This window comes from Tachypleus tridentatus, chromosome 12 (genome assembly GCF_004210375.1).
Source record: "Tachypleus tridentatus isolate NWPU-2018 chromosome 12, ASM421037v1, whole genome shotgun sequence".
NCBI lineage: Eukaryota > Metazoa > Arthropoda > Merostomata > Xiphosura > Limulidae > Tachypleus > Tachypleus tridentatus.
Window position 1 is genome coordinate 10,168,705 of NC_134836.1, and position 17,328 is coordinate 10,186,032.

At 28.9% G+C, this 17,328-nt stretch overlaps 1 protein-coding gene across 10 annotated transcripts in view; it reads right to left on the bottom strand.

Annotated features, from left to right (window-relative positions):
* Positions 1-3,814: 3,814 nt before the first annotated feature.
* LOC143234247 (endophilin-B1-like) overlaps positions 3,815-17,328 on the bottom strand; it is a 41,630-nt gene continuing 28,116 nt past the window's right edge. For 4 of the 10 annotated variants that reach the window (XM_076471467.1, XM_076471462.1, XM_076471461.1 and 1 more), the window contains 2 exons: positions 15,452-15,620; positions 3,815-7,231 (listed from right to left, as the gene is read on the bottom strand). In XM_076471467.1, the coding sequence (XP_076327582.1) occupies positions 7,124-7,231; positions 15,452-15,620 (277 nt within the window). In that variant the 3' untranslated portion in view covers positions 3,815-7,123. The other 6 variants (XM_076471468.1, XM_076471466.1, XM_076471465.1 and 3 more) reach the window with 5 other exon arrangements.

A 17,328-nucleotide genomic window follows, 5' to 3' on the forward strand; every position in this document is an offset into this window, starting at 1 on the left:
GGTTTTGATAGCATTAATTTCATTGATTGAATTTCATCTTGAAACCTTTTAAAAATTAAACTATTGCCCTCTTAGTGTACAGCGATAACAATAATTTTCTCTTAGTTTATTACTGTTATGTTAATACTAGCAAAAAAATACTACAATAACAAATTCCTATATAGATTGTTCCAGCAAAAATTCACGCAATGGGGAATCTGCACTCTATTCACCGCTATATTCGAACTGCGGAATTTAGCATGATAAGCCCGTAAGTTGACACACCACGCGAAGGAGAAGGGGTAACATCTTATGTAGACGAATTAAACCAATTTATTTCAGGAAAATCATTCCAAAAAGTAATATTTCTGTTCAAAATATTAAAGGTAGAAAGAAACATGTTTTTTTTTACTATAATTTAATACTGAGGTATCTTTGTTTTTCTAGATATTCTAAAAAAAATTCCTAATCTTACTTTTAAACTCTTAATTTAGAGACGGTTTTGCACAATTCTACTAAACGTTTCATATTTAAAAATTTGCAAACATCTACTCACTCTATGCTCGTTTTTTTTAATTTCGCGCAAAGCTACACGAGTGCTATCTGCTCTAGCCGTCCTTAATTTAGCAATGTAAGACTAGAAGGAAGTGCTCGTAACCACTCATCGCTAACTCTTGGGTTACTCTTTTACCAATATTAGGATTGACCGTCACATTATAACGAAAGGTTGAACATATTTGGTGTCACAGGGATTCAAACCTGCAATTCTCAGATTACGAGTCTTGCACCCTAACCACCTGGTCATGCCAGACTCTCTCACTGCAATTAAGGAGAGGATAGGAAAGAATATTTATTTAAAGGAAAGGCCGTCAATTTCATATAACTTTCTATACCCGATGACAACAGGTTCAATAAGTTTATTTTATTTTAAACGGACAACTGAATATACTGATTTATTTTGAAATGTATTTCCATCACCCAATAATGGATAACAGAGACGAAATATTTCAAATTTAGAGTGTAATAAAATATTTTTCTTGATACAATTTAATTAGACCAAAGTATAGATATTTTGCATGCATATTATTAAAACAACAATTTATAAAAAGTTGCTAAAATTAAAATCAAAATATAAATTTAAAAAATACATAAACTACTACATAAATTGATAAAATATTCAGTAAAAGGGCTTCAATTATTTTTGCTTTTAACTTCAGTACGATAGGTTATAAAAAGATCGATATGAAAATCCTTTTAACGCAGTTTTCAGCAGTTTTAAATTCCTTACTTTAATTCATAATAATAAAGGATATCTTTTTGTGTCTCTCATTTCCTTAAAATGTTAGAAATATCACATTTTTCCAATATGTATTTTAACTACGAAAATTAATATAGAGAAAAAATGATTTATTTCAATTATTTGTGGATATCCTTTCTTTAATTGGGACAAATGCAAATTAATCCTTCCATATAGGGTCAAACATACTTCAAACCAAGACGTTACAAGATCGTATTTTCTACCTTAAATGTTACTGTATTAAGAAATACAGACTTTTAGGTGCAGCAGGACAAGTTTTTAATTTAATAAATCATTTAAGAGAACTGGGAAAGCTGGTATCTATCTGGTTAAAAGCAATGAACCATTTTTATCTTAGTCAACTTTTCTCGACTGTACGTACGAGACAATGCAACAAACCCAACAGTGTTTGCTTAGACAGTACAAGGACAATGTCACATTCATAATATAAACTCTTATTATAAACCTATAAATAGTCAACTTGAGCTATTCAAAATTATTGTGATGCCCTTTTACACGTTTATTAATATAAGCACTTCAACAACATAAAATACTCTTAACCATGTTGACACTGATTGAAATACATCGCTGTATGTCAAATTCTAAACCTTGTCCAAAGTTACGGTACTTTGCAAGAGGCTATCAGGAATATATGACTTAATAGTACAAAGGTAATATCAACTGAAGTGTAACATCGTATTCTCATAAAAATATGTAAGAAATGGCTATGTGTAAAACTGAAAAAATGGATATCCTTTATAATGTTGCAGAAAAATCAAATAAATAGCCTTGCAAGTCATGAAATCCACTATTCGACATTAATTTCAAATATATTATGAGCAGTTATCAGAGTGCAATGCAGAACTGTACAAGAACACAAGTTCACAAAAACCTTTAAAAGCTTGCAAACATAGTTGATTTTGCGCTTCTAAAGAGTAGAAAGGAATTACTTATCTTCAAAACGAATATATACAAAACAAGACATTAAGGAATATTAACAGTTGATAAACAGGTTAGAAAAATAAGGCTAATGCAAGGAAAGTACGACTACTGCCAGTTATAAATTCTGAGCTATTTGTTAGGGTTACTGTGAATGTAATCACCAACAAAGATATCAAAGGGCACAATAATATTGGTGATACAGGCCCTTAACGTGCAGAAAAGGCTATGCAAAAGTTTTTACTCTGGAGATGATTTTGATGGTGCAGAAGAAGAGAAGTAAATTCCCTATAAATTACTTAGTATTGATAACAATATTACGTTCTTGGTGTCAGGAGAACATACCTAATCTCCAAGAACAGCAGAATTAGTCCATTTATACATCAACAATGTTCAATAATTTAGTGTAAATACTGCATACTGTTGTGCACACAATCAGTTAGAAGCATGTGATAAAAATGTTTGTTACAATACATCCAATATGGCAAATAGTGCATCTCAGAATCTGCCTGGAATATTTGAAATTTGCAAAGTATAACACCAACAAAGTATGAAGGATAAAAAGGGCCTTTTCACAACTGAAAGACAGTTGTGTTTTACATATTGTTTACAGCAGAGCCACATTAGGATATCTGTTATGTCCTTCAGGTTAATAAATCCCTGGTTTTTGAATTGTGAATCCAGACTTATGGCTGTCCCACCAAGGACCTTATGTTTTGGAGGACATCCCTGATGATTACATGCCACAGGTGGCTCAAGTGAAAAAAGGGAAGGTATCTCTTGACATTTTCAGCGAGATTCTCAAAAATAAAAGCAATAGAAAGTGATGAACTCCAAACTATTGTTGCTGTTTAGCAAAAGTAAGTTATATTATGCTTACCATATTCAACTCTTTCATTTTAAATAAACCATTTTGTAGGGCTTTGAGAACTATATTATGAACAATTTAATCAGGTGAAAATGTTTAATAATAACTGAATTTTTTAATCATTCACGAATATATCAATATTTTTAAAAAGTAGTTGATCAGAATACTCAGAGTATTTAGACTACAAACCATTAATCTTGAGATCTACATTACTACTTCTAATACAAGTATTCTAATCTCATAAATGAAAAGCTTAAGGTTATATATACATTGTGCATATGTAACATGCACTTAAAATTAACTACTGTAGAGATGCTAAATTTTCATGAAAAGACTTTACTACTACCAATAATAATAAAAAAAGGAATCTTATTATTAATGGGGAATGCCTATTAAATGATTACAAAGAATATTCTTGTGAGCTTGTATTATACTAAATCTATCTACTCTGAGATTAAATAATTGTGAAATATAATCCAATGAATTTACAGACCATTTACACATTTAATATATGTGAATATAAGTGCATATACAACAAAGGAATATGAATTTTAGTTCTTTAATACAAGATACATTATCAACAAATGAAACTTAACTGGCTTCAAGTCATGAGGTATATTGTTACACATTTAAGTATTCTTTATGGAAATACACCACATGCTGAGCTATGAATAAACATGTTTAATCTGGTTCGTTCTTTGTCATATCAAATGCAACCAACATAAACAGACTTTTCTGCTTTATAATATTCAACTTATTTTATTACATAGCAGTAACCTACAAGTGAATACTGTAACTGTTACATTTTTCTCATGCAGGCACACCTTCAATATCACACTGCATTAATCAGAATAACATCAGTTCTAAATTGCTTGCAATACTATACTTAACCATCTAGCAAACAGAGCACCATACAATTATTAAACACAGATCTGTGTAACAAAAGTTTCATCACACACTATTTTTTTAAATAACATTAGATTTTTCAAATGGCAAAATTAATAGGATGCCAACAAACACCGAGTTATAACATATGAGTGTCTACAAGTTAAAACAAATCTAATAATTATGTGTTTTCTCTAATAAATGATGTTAAAGCATGTGCTGTCATTCACACATTTCAAATAAATCTCTTTTGTTCTTTGTCTTAAGTGATAAAATATAGATATAAAAAAACTGTTATTCGAAGGAAAATATTTTCCATATAAGCACTTTGAAGAAATACAATACCATACTTTCTTGCATTATCAATAGGACTGGATTAAAATATACACTGGAAAAGTATTTTCCGAGATAATGTTTCTGCTTAATAAAAACCAAAAAATAAAATTAGACTGTGTGTAGAACAAAACAATGCTCAAATATCAAATAGCTCTAATGGATTTTCTGCAAATGCTGAGAGTCATTTGAATTACAGAGAAATTGAAGTCTTACAGAACAAAAAGTACAACTTCAACTAAATATATTCTGGTAGTTATGGATACAACAACATGGCTACTGATATTTGTAATAAATAATCACTTATAAGGTAAACTTTATGCATGGTAATAGAGCTTTATATGGTAAATATATGAATTATCACAAAGATGATCAAAACAGAAGAAACTGTTCATGTCTAGAACCTTAGTCCAAGGTATGCATGTGTATGTATATATTTGTTTCACACTGTCAACTTATGGTTGGTGTCATTTACATTTCTCACAAGTAAATTAATGCACAGTGAACTTTCCAAACTTTTACAAATTTTCTTATGATTCGTACAAGGATATCATAAACACTACTTGGTTGCAGTTGTCTTTGAAACTATACATTTCCTTGGCTTATGATAAAATAAAATAATGAAAAATTAAATCTTTGTACACAAAAAAGATATAGGCTAAATGTTTTTTATAAATAAAGATAGCACTCCAGTTTACTGGTAAGCAACATTCCTTTGTGAAACTAATATTTTATTTTGGATAGTTATGCGAGTGTCTTATTGACAAATAATCGGAGCAACACTTTCAGGCTACAAAGCCACTCAAGTGCACAACAAAACCAGTGCACATCAAAACCAACCCTTTAATTTGAAATTGCTAATTTTTAACTTCATTCTTATGAAATGTTTTGGATATAAAACCACAATGAAGGAAACACTGATTGCTTTTTGTTTTTTTTTGTTTTATAATCACAAATTTGAAGTTCGAAAACAGTATCCTATTTAGAAAAATATTCACAAGGCAAAACTTTATAATATTAATATATTCTCTCCCTACACTAAATAAATAAATTTATTTTGGATTTTTAGTTGAAATAAATATCTTCCCTTGTTTTTATTACATTATTCTGTTACTTAAATGAAAATAAAATAACACAGTACATCAGCAAGCAAAAACTTGTATAATTTCCATTTATAGTTTCTCTTCATAATGGCCTAATATATTTTTGAAACTGACCAAATCTGAACTCTATGACTGCAAGTTTCATCTGCACTTTTGGATGAGATTAAGTTGTTACAACAGATATCAATACTTACAATAATGTAGTGGTTTTAATACTACATTAAAAGTTACATACAAGTTACTACACAGTATGTAACCCTTACTCAACCTTCCTGATCAGACCCAATATAAATAAAGATTTTATCAAGATAATACAAACATACACATTCATTAGAACAATAATAAAAAACTTAGAAACTACTAAAACTTCTTCAGTAGTAATTAGAAGTCAAATAAAAAGAAATGTGTCAATATCAATATAAAATTAGTTCACCCTAATACCACATTTACTGAAAACTAACAGAAAGAACCAGTTTGTTAATTCAGTATGAAATGATTGCACTATAAATACCAAATTTACAAATACAAAAAAACACCTATGAAAATATATTAAACATATTATGTACTTATAAATAACTTTCCATCTTTATGAAACAAACACCATGGAAACATGCCAAAGCTTGAGAACTAACCTTTGGTTGGACACAACCACCAATGCTATTTACAGTAACTGATTTAGCAAAAAAAAGAAAATAACATTCCTTATAACATAACTACTGTTTTATATTTTAACACATAAAATAAGAAAGTTAAAATCATTTGCCAAACTTCCCTTGGTCCCTTCCTGCAGCTCAGAATTCTTTACATTATACATTACAAGGCTTCCAGTTCTTTCAATGAAATATTCACATTTACTTATAAAATTCTGATAAATATCATGTTTATTACAGATCAACAACATTAAAGAAAACAAAGTAGATCTAACTTTCCAACAGAAGAAAAAAAGACATTGCTAAACGTCCTTATTTTCTTTCCTAATAAGATGTCGTTTCCAGTCAATAACTTGGATTATGATTGATCTTTGAACAGTGAAGAATATGCACTCAATAATTTCAGATCAACTTCAAACTATATTCATTAGGTTAAAAGTCCACACAGTTCTTTGACTAGTCCCCTCTTCTTCATAATACATTTTGCAGATTAGTTCTTAAAGCTGTTAAAATTATTTGACTTTGAAATGTGTAAACACACCTTAATATACCTAATATTCTGAAATAACACATTCATACTCTGTGTAAAATAAAGCACAAATAGCTACAAAACATATCTTCTAATAGAAAATAACTGTTCACAAAGAAAATGTTGGCACCATATTTGGCATGTGAATGATTTTTTTAAAATTTAATTTATAAGTCAGTAATGCTTGTATTGATAATGATTGTTTGCTCTGCTTATAAAACTAATTTTCCATGCAAAGAAGTATCTGGTCTTCAGCTGGGTCAAATAAGTAACCATATAAAATATCTTGAAAAACCAACTGATAGCACAAAAAAGTAAGACCTTTTGAATGAACAATTACAATTTACTTAAAAGTAATTCTTACATAGAGAAAATTATAAGGTTAAAACACTACCCTTGTGTTCTTGCCAAAAAGTTGCACAAGTTAATACATAAAAAAAATTACCATACTTAAACACAACATTGCTCTGGTACTTTATACTGTATTTTTATATTTAAAATAATTATAAAATATATTTAAATTTCATGGATCAATGACGTTTAACTCAAGAATTCTAGATAAGCCAGGGGAACTTTGCCTTTAAGTAAACCATGTTCTCCAATTACCCAGTCTGGGTCCTGCCCAAGTTCAGATGTCACATAAATTACCTATAAAAAAATTATGAAGAAATATTACTGCATTTTTCATTATATTCTTATTGCAATGAAAAAAAAGTCAAGAAATAAAAAGAAAAACATGAGTTTTAGTATCTTCTGCCACGACTGTGATATCCATTTTATAATCAGTAACATAGTCTTTGTGATTGAAGGAGAGCTCAGCAGTAACATGTACCAAATACAAAGATGCCATAATATATGCAAAAGTAATTACAAACATATAACAAAGGGTGAATTTTGAACCCAAATATATGTTTGAAATAAACAACATCAAGGCCCAAGCATTTTCTTTCATAAGTTTCATGTTTGTGTTATAGCTTTTACAATTAATGCAACACCACATGAAACTGATTCACACATAAAAGGAGTTTCTTATTTACTTTTTGGGTTAAAGATATTCTTATAATCGACCTATCAGGGAATAATGTAAATAGTAATATATAATAGGAAAATACTTATCTAGTGATCATTGTACTGCAACATTTCCACTTTTGTCCAGCTTTTGAATGCTTATACATTTATACAAATTGATATATCAGACAGCCACTAATGTTCAACATATACATCTAATTTCAATTATTGTTTTCAATATCTACTGCAATTTTGCAAAGCTTTCAAATAGCTTTTATTTCATAAAAACATATACATGTGTTTTGATTTAAAAACAATGTAATCATTCTCATTGTTTTTATGATCACTGACTTACAAAAACATTTATAACCAAGCCTACTGTTTTAATTCTTAATCAGGTTTTATTTAATACATTTAACAAGATTTAAGCCTATTTTCAATTTTGTTTTTCATTATGTTTCTCTTCTATAATTTTCTTGACTCCTTCATGCAGTTACTTTAGGTTGAAATATCTAACTGAGCAAACTTATCAGCAAAATGAAACTTGACATGATTGATTAAAAATTTATCTAACAAAAACTAATAATTCTCAATCTAAGTTTATTAATAAAAATGTTTCTTTTCCAATGACAATTCAAACAAATTTTAAAATGATAAAGAAAGCTCTGAAAAGAAAAGATGGACTGAATTTTGATAGAAATTGTTTATAACCATCTAGTGTTCTTGCAACATATCACAAAGCTAAACTTTTAAGACTTTTTCCTGAACCCTATAAATTTTCCAAATACCCAGTCTGGGTCCTGCTCATGTTCAGATGCCACATAATTTACCTAAAAACAAATGAAGTTACTTTATGAAGAAATATTTTTTTTATATTATACTCTTGTATGTAATGAAGAACAAAAAAAAAGCAACAGATACAAAAACAAAAAATGAGTTATAATATTTTTTACTAGGCAAATTACATAACATCATGATAAATGAGAATGAGAAACAATGATTAGTTGAAAACAACATCTCTATTCTGGTACTGAATCACAAGGTTCAAGTTTGTGCTATTTTGTTCAAATATGTTTCTACTTTCCTTCTAGAGGGTTACGAGTGTTGTTTGGTGTTCAGAAAAAATTTAAAAAGTCCATAAAAACACTAATATTTTCATTCAGAGCATGTTGAAAAAAAATCAAAATTGTTTTTCTTTCATTTTAAATGAATAATATTAAATTGTTTTGTTAAATAATCTTCAGCTCTGGATTATTTTCAAAATGTTTGAAAGAATGACTACAAGCTTATTTTCCATAATAATTTTAGTCCAATGGTTTCAATTTCCCTCTCAATGCAGGTTTCACCTAAAAGTCACCATAGAATAAACACACGTGTGACATTTATATTCTTATGCAAAAGTTATAAGTTCAGGTTTGTTGAGATACAGTACCTGTGATCTCCTGATGAAGTTGTAATGGCAAGTCATTAGAAGAACTAAAATAAAATTTATATTTTCTGAAGTGTAATTATCTATGTTGAAATGTCTTTAGTATTTCAAAAACACTCAAATCTCACACATTTTATTTAAGTAATAAAACTTACACCAACTAAGATCTTCTATAACAAACTGTTTAGTCATAATCACAACTTTTAAAAAAATTCAAAAAATTTTAGTTGTTTTACTGACATCAAATTTTATTTTAAACCTAAATGCAAGATCTTCACATTAAATCAACTGTTACATACTTAATGATTGACTTTATCCTTTTTTTTTTAACCACTGTTCAAAGCTCTTAGAAGAAATACAAATTTAATTGTCTCATTTCCTAATTTCTTTTGCACTTCTGATAAAACCAAATTTATGTAGAACAATACTACAATCCTACTACTGAAGTACATGTTGTGTAAAGCTGGCAAACAACATTAATTACTGCTGAACCAATTTCAATGATTTTCATCAGTCAAATGCTCAAACATCTTTGAAGAGATTTTCTTGGTGGAAAAAATGGGTGTTTCAGTTTTGTATTTAATAATGGTTGAAAGAAAGCATGGGATGTTTATATATGTGTGTGCAAACCATATCATAGCAGAGTACACTTCTCCCAACATTAACTTATGTTCTTGATATCACGGATGAACTAAGTTTGCTAAGTAATGAGCTAGAGTCAGTGTTTATGCTTGACAGTTGAATTCTTTAAACATCTATAGGAACTTCAGCCTTTTTTCAATCTAAAAAAAAAGAATATTCATACTTCTACAGCATTAACAATAGTACTTCAGTCACATTAAGCCCTACTTATTGCAACACAGATGGGCTTGAGTTCTATTTAGTAAATCTTCAATTTCATTTTAGCCCCACATTCAAGGTTTTGAATCTTACTGTCTATTCTGTTGTGATTTTCTTCACGTATCAATGCTGACCAGTTTTAGATGCACATTTCCAAATAATCTGAAAAAAATTATCCCATTGTACTTCACTTGGAAGAATTAACTTCTGTTCCCAAATGTCTTTGTATAATGAAGCAGTGAAGTGATTATTTTAGAAGTATTTTACTACTTCTCTGACGTCTCAACAGATGCACTATGAACATCTTTTGTCAGTAAGTTTAACAGATGAACTGAGAATCCAGATGTAACAAGTTGGACTCTACATCCATTACTTCACCTCATTTTTCTGAAATACCTTTCCTGTATTATTAGGTAACAACAGTTCCTACTTTACCTTAAATGTGGTCTTGTAATCTTTACTGGAAGCTTTGGCCACTTCACTATAGTATTGAGCATTATGTTGATGTTCAGAAGTGCCTACAGTAAGAATTATATATGGCTCCCCATCAGTGCAATCAAATCATTATGAATATTGCTCTACCGATTATATTTCATTTTAGTTTGAGACATGATAGCCTGGTATCAGCTTTTATACCATTTAAATAAATCTTGGGCATTATATAAAGAGAAATGGAGTGTTGGTTGCATAAATGAGACTTGCAATTTCTTTATACAATTTTCTTTTCTGTAACTTTGATGTTCTGACCTCATGCAAATCCAGTTTTGACAGAATGTTGTATCCAACTTGTTTTTTAGAAACCAGTAGATCTAGTTGACATGGTTGTATGATTTCAAAATGTCAATGTTACCTTTATGAATTAGCACCAAACCTCATGTTCCAGAGTTCTCATAATGTTACAAATCATAGAAATAAGTGGTTTTAAATCTCATATTAAGCCCTCAATATTAAATCTATGAAGTTTAAGAATCAATAAGTCATATCAAACTGATTTAAGTGAATCCATTCTTAATACAACTAAATGCACTTAACACAAAATTCAAATAAAGCAGCACTATCTTGGAATAAAACTTTTACAAGTTTGTTAAGAAACTGACCATACAAATCAAATGTTGCAAGTTAAAACTATTTTTGAAACAACTGATACCTATTTACTTTCATTTCAAATGAGCTACTATTAGTGATTTCATTTTATAAAGACAAAGCAACAAAATGTATGGATATTCCACTTGCTTGTACTAAATACTATTTCATCAACATTAACAAAAAACAAACAAACTGGGCCCACAATATTCTTTCTTAATGCTGTCTAGCCTAATGTTTGTAGTCTTTACATAAAATACAAGTGAAACTCTTTGTCCTGAAAGATGCACTCATATAAATACATTTGTATACACGCTATATTTGCAGAAACTTTTCCATATGTAACTTAAGGCACACAAGTACATACAAATCCACACTAACCACTGCATATTACTAGTATGTGACATCACCATTCAGCTGTAACCTGACAAATGTAACATATGCTACCTAAAGCATTAAAATAACACTAACTTAAACAACAATATTAAAAGTTTAAATTTCAATGCACTTGTGTAAATATGAATAATTAGATCACTAAAAATTATTATTTGTTAAAAACTTTATTTAGAGACTAAATTTCTTCTCACTGAATGACAACTGTTTTCTGATTTGAATGTTCAGCTAATGCAGAATTCTCACTTCTTCTTTCATCTTTTCTCTTATATTCCTTTATTCTATACTTTTTAAATATTTTGCTAGTCCAGAATTTTCACTTTTACTTTTATGTTTGTTTGCTCTAAGTTTCTTTTAGTTTCACCAGGATATATTTATAAATATACAAGTACCCATTTTGTCAATTAGATTAGTTTCATCTATAGGTTTATTTAATATTTGACTAATTTTATTCAATGGTCTAAAACCAGAATAAGATGTTTTTGTTTTTTAATTTTATGAAACACTTCATATGACAAACTGGGGATATATGGTAGAAACAACATTACTGTTCAATTTCTTTCATCAAATATTAATTTTAGCTTCCATGTTTTTATCATCATTTGTAATTTTAAGAAAAACAAAGGTAAAATTTGAAAAAACAACTACAGCAGATTGTCATTTATCCAGACTAACTGGGACCATGGATGGTTTTGATAACTGAAAATCTGGATAACTTGACATTACTAAAAATCATATCTTGAATATTACCTGCAACTTGTGATTCCCAGTGGCATCAGCACATTCCAAAATTGCCATTTTCTCTTCAGACATTTTTATAACCAGGTGCAGTGGACTATCTTTGTGATGTATACTGTGGTTAAACTTAAAGTTTCTTAGCCATCCTGAGTTAGTTTTAAATTATGAAATACCAGCATTTTATGAAAAAACCTTACAGCCTTTTCACAAAGAACAGGACATAAAATGGGCTGAACAAGTGAATGCTCTTGTAAAAAGCTCATGTGAACAGCACTGTTGACTTTCTGGTTTTGTTATTTCTTTTCATTCTGAATTTCTATCCTCCTTCTCCAGAGGATTAAATTAAAAGAAACCGAGTCACAATTTGTTTTAATGTTTGATATTGAAGTTCCAGTGTCGTATTCCTCTGTTAGCTTATTACCCAATTAACTTTTTTGTAACTTATTAACAATATCCACTTTGTGATTCAATGAAAGAGCCACTATTTTGTATTTTGTGGATATTTTCATCCCAGCATAGAGCAACTTTGATTTAAAAAAGATAAACATATTCTTAATATTTAAGAATTCATAAAGGACATTCATAATGAGTAAGGTTAATGTCACAATGACGGTCCTGTGGTAAGATCTAGCCTTTACTAAGAAGTGATCCAAATATGTTGGGACTTGTTTACTATATGCATGGTCTTCTACAAAAGTAAATAAATACATGTCTGCACATATCTTTAATTTCCAAAATTTGATTTGCATAACTAATGTTCTTCAGTACTTCTATTAAATTTATTAGTGAGATGGGAGAGAAACAGTATTTATACCACAAACATGAAATGTAACATTAAAGGAAGCTCCACTGACTATTGTTTACTTGAAGACTGAAAAACAACAGCAACAACAACAACAAAAAAACTGTCATAGTGAAGAAAAAATTACATTTACCACCTTTGTCTGTCAGTAATCAAAGTGTATAGAGCAATGAAATGACCAAAAAAAAATTTTTGATATGTATTTAAAAAGATTTAGAAAAGTACAAATTGAAGTTAGAAAATAACTTTAAATGTTTATTGAAAAGACAATAAAAAGAAAAACCATACTGTGGTTGAAACCTTTCCCTTAACCTTATGCACACTTCACGAAAAAAAATAGCAACAGTTCAATTGAATATTGCGTTAAACAATAGGCTGACTGAAACATTTCAGATGAAACTTGCTTGTAAACCTAATTATCTTCAAAAATAAGTTTATTACAGATGAGTAAAAATGTTTAAGTTAAGGATATCAACCCTTTTTTACAATGAGATTGGTATAAAATACACAAGTTTGTGTACACATTTGTAGATATTAAGTATTTATACTATAATTTAATGTAGTACATGTATCTTCACAAAATTTGGTACACTTTTAGTAAAGAATACAAGTACTTTATACATGAAAAAAATCAGATGTTTAATAAAATATTTTCTACTAAAGATTTGTTTGTGAAAATAGTGTTTCAATACTAGTCCAAGTGTAAAGTGATTTTCAAGCTATGATTAAAAATTATTCTTTGTCACAAAAATCAAAAATTGTGTAATAATAAAGTTTACAACAAACATACAGTGCTTGGCAAGTTTTTGTTATCATTAAAACACATACACAAAAAATACAAGAACATGTAGAGAAGACAGTTATCATAACTTATGGAAGAATTATTTCTGGATGAAACAACCAATCTGTTACTAAAACATTATAGACAACTGTTTAATTTACATAATTTATAACTATACTATTGTTGATAAGTATGTTCAGTAAAATGTCAGAGAACTGCAAAGATTTCTAAAAAAAGAAAGATGAAATGGGAAGGGCATGTTATGTGGTTTAAACAAATGTGATTCAGTGGTGCATATTTCCTTTTAAATTAAGAAACCAAAACTTATATTTAAAAAAAATTGAAATATGAATTATATTTTGGTGCCAAGTTTATTATTATTATCATCATCATTATTATACTTTATCAAAGTATTGGGTTGAGGAATAATTCGTGAGCGTTTTTTCAAGTTAACAAAATATATTCATAAATGAAACGCTTTCGCAAAATATTTCATGTCATTTGGTAGATAATTTTTTGCTCTAATAGATGGTGTGTTTGATTTTCATATGTCTTTAATTGTTGCTTTCATTTTCAGCTCATTAAATCGAATGTCAAGTGGACAAAATCGAGCATTTTCGACACCATCTGCTTTTCGCATTTAATTTCTTACAATTTCGTTTAAAACAATGCATACTATATACCTAGGTATTACATGAAATAAAGTATCATAATAAATGTTTTGGGTGTAATGTGTTCATGCATTGAAGTATTGTATAGTCTTGCATGTAATGCTTGAATGAAATTATTTAAAAATGCTCACGAATTATTCCTCAACCTAATATTTCAGTAAACTTTTGAACGTAATTATTCAAAAAAGGTCATGACACGTACATTACCTTTTCTATTTCAACAAGGTTAAATATAGGATGTTAACAAATAATGACTTGTGTTTAGAGGAATTTGTTCTACCTTATCATAAAACAATAGAAAGATCACTGGTGAGTGTGATAGAATAATTTATATCTCAGCATATCAGGATGGCTGAAGCTTCACTGGTGAATGTAATACAATAATTTATGTCTCTGCAAATCAAGATGGAAGGAGATTCAAATTTTATATTCTGACCTGTTACATTTATAGTTTGTATTTCTAATTAGTTCAACATTCTAAAAACCATACCAGAAAAAAGATAATGCCTAAAAATTAGAATTCAAAGAGGAGATGTGTCACATGATCCAGAGAAATAAATATGGAGAATTATTTATTTCCTTTTGAAATCAAGACTAAAATACCATAAAACTTTGGATTATAAAGTGTGTTTTAACACCAAATGTGTTCAAATTAATTGATACTGACAATTAAATTTTAAATATAACTGTAAAATTTCCACTTTGGCCCAGTTTTGAGGTCAATCTTTTAATACTCACGCAAGTCATGGTCATTTGCACAGCTGTTACTTCACATAAATATATACTGTTGTACAGAAAATATGTTTATTAACTAGTTCTTTTACCAATATTAAACTTTTTAAATATAATGCACATTAATCTTTTTCATCATCTTCAAAACTGTCATTAAAATTGTTTTTGTGCAATTGTTTTAACAGTTTTCATTATCTATATAACAGATTTTGTGATTTTTTTTAACGTTTGTTTCGATTGTTCTCTAAAACACTGCATTTTTAAAAAAATTCTTCAGTAATAATGATCATACATACATGATAATAAAATGTTATAAATCAAATTTAATTACAGTGTAAACAGTGGTATCAAAAGGGAACTAATACAAATGGAATACTATGATATCACTCACCTCATTAGCCAATAAAGAAAGTTCCGATTTATCTAGTGCATCATAATCATATAGCACTCGTGCTCGCTTTCTCTTATCATCAGTGAATGAAGTGGGTGAGAGACAATTTGCAGAATAAGAATTTTGGAAAGTACCTGTTGTTCCAGTACTTGATATAATCACAGACATGCTTTAAATAAAAGGAAAAAACACAAAAAAAAACTATGAGAAGCTTTGTGTGTGTGTGTGTGTGTGTGTGTGTGCGTGCGCGCGCACGCTCGTACTTGTTTACAAATAAGTACCAGCCATTCACCATTCACTGCTGACAAGTTAAAATCTTATTATATGAAGATAATTAAGGACAAAACTGTTTAAATAACGTCTTGTAAACATAGAAGATTCACATGCCACTAATTCTTCAAAACATAAAGTAGAACTATTACAACAAATTATTAACCTCACTTACATGCAGTCACAGCATTAAACATAGTCAGGACAATGGAAATTCAGTGAGAAAAGCAAGTGTTATGCCAATGCATTCAATAAACACTTTTATGTTGGTTAAGTTTTCACACCATTAAGATTTCTTATGGATTCACAGGAGTTTGAGAAAACAAGAAATTATTGTGCTCCCATTTTTTTTTAACATTGTGCCATTGTAATGGTATAAATAATAAGTAAAACCTTAAATAATGCTGAAAATAATGTAATTACTCTTGTCATTGTGTTAGAAATAAATAACAAAACTCTACCATAGTTATTTAACTTGCTAGATTTACCTTACCTTCTGCAAGTCACAATGTCAGCACAAAACACTTGACTTTTTTCTACAGCTCTTTTATTTTTGCCATAGAGAAAATATAAAACTGTTAACACTGTTAATGTCCTACAAGTCCAAGAGTAAAGATAAAATTTTGACAAGTTTATAATTTTATTACATATTAAAAGTTTTTGATTTTCACAGTTCACTTGGATACTCTGTACAACTACTAAAGAAGCAACATGAAGTAAGTTGGAGATTGGAAATTTCAGTATCCAATATTGGGAATTTTATATATTCAAATATAAAAAGCCTACATTTTACATTGTTTTTTTGTGTTTGTTTTCTGCCAGAAGAGGGTAGCTCTGCACACACAGCAGGAATTTCAACTGTCACATTATAAATTACAGTCTTAATGAGACATCTTGACTAGACAAAAAGACTCTGTATCAACAGCATAATGTACATTAAATATTCAAAATATAATACAAAGATAATTGAAGTTACATTTACAGATGTACATCAATCATTTCAACATTAGATATTTTACAGATGCAAATGGGATTTATGAGCGTGCCATAGCATAACCTGATATTTGATTCTAGAGCATTGTTATTGCATATTTAACCCTGAATTTAAAATAATAAACAGTTATAAAGTCTGACATTGTAAATATTTGTTTTCTATATACATTGTACTGTGTAGCTAGATAATGTATGGTAAATGTGCACCTTAATCTATGGCCAAATAGTGAAATTTATACAAGTACCAAAAATGCAATCATTGTAAAAAAAATTAATGTTAACAAATACTACAATTCGATAAAACCATAGTACAGACTTTGAAAAAGTCAAAATACCCTACTTAAAGAATCAAACATCAGTAAAATACCTTTATTAAGCCTTAAACATTCTCCAGTTGTGTGAGTGTTGTTTTGTATTCTTAGGATTAAACTTGTTATAAAGTTTTCTTTTTTAACATTCAACCTGCCTTTAAACTGTACAAGTTTACCTTTACTCAAGTTATCTGATCTCTTCTCACTAACTAAATAAAACTTCTTTTGCTTTCAAACATAGACAAAAATACATTCACAATTTACAAATAAAAAAAGGAATGCTTACACAAATTATTAAAAATA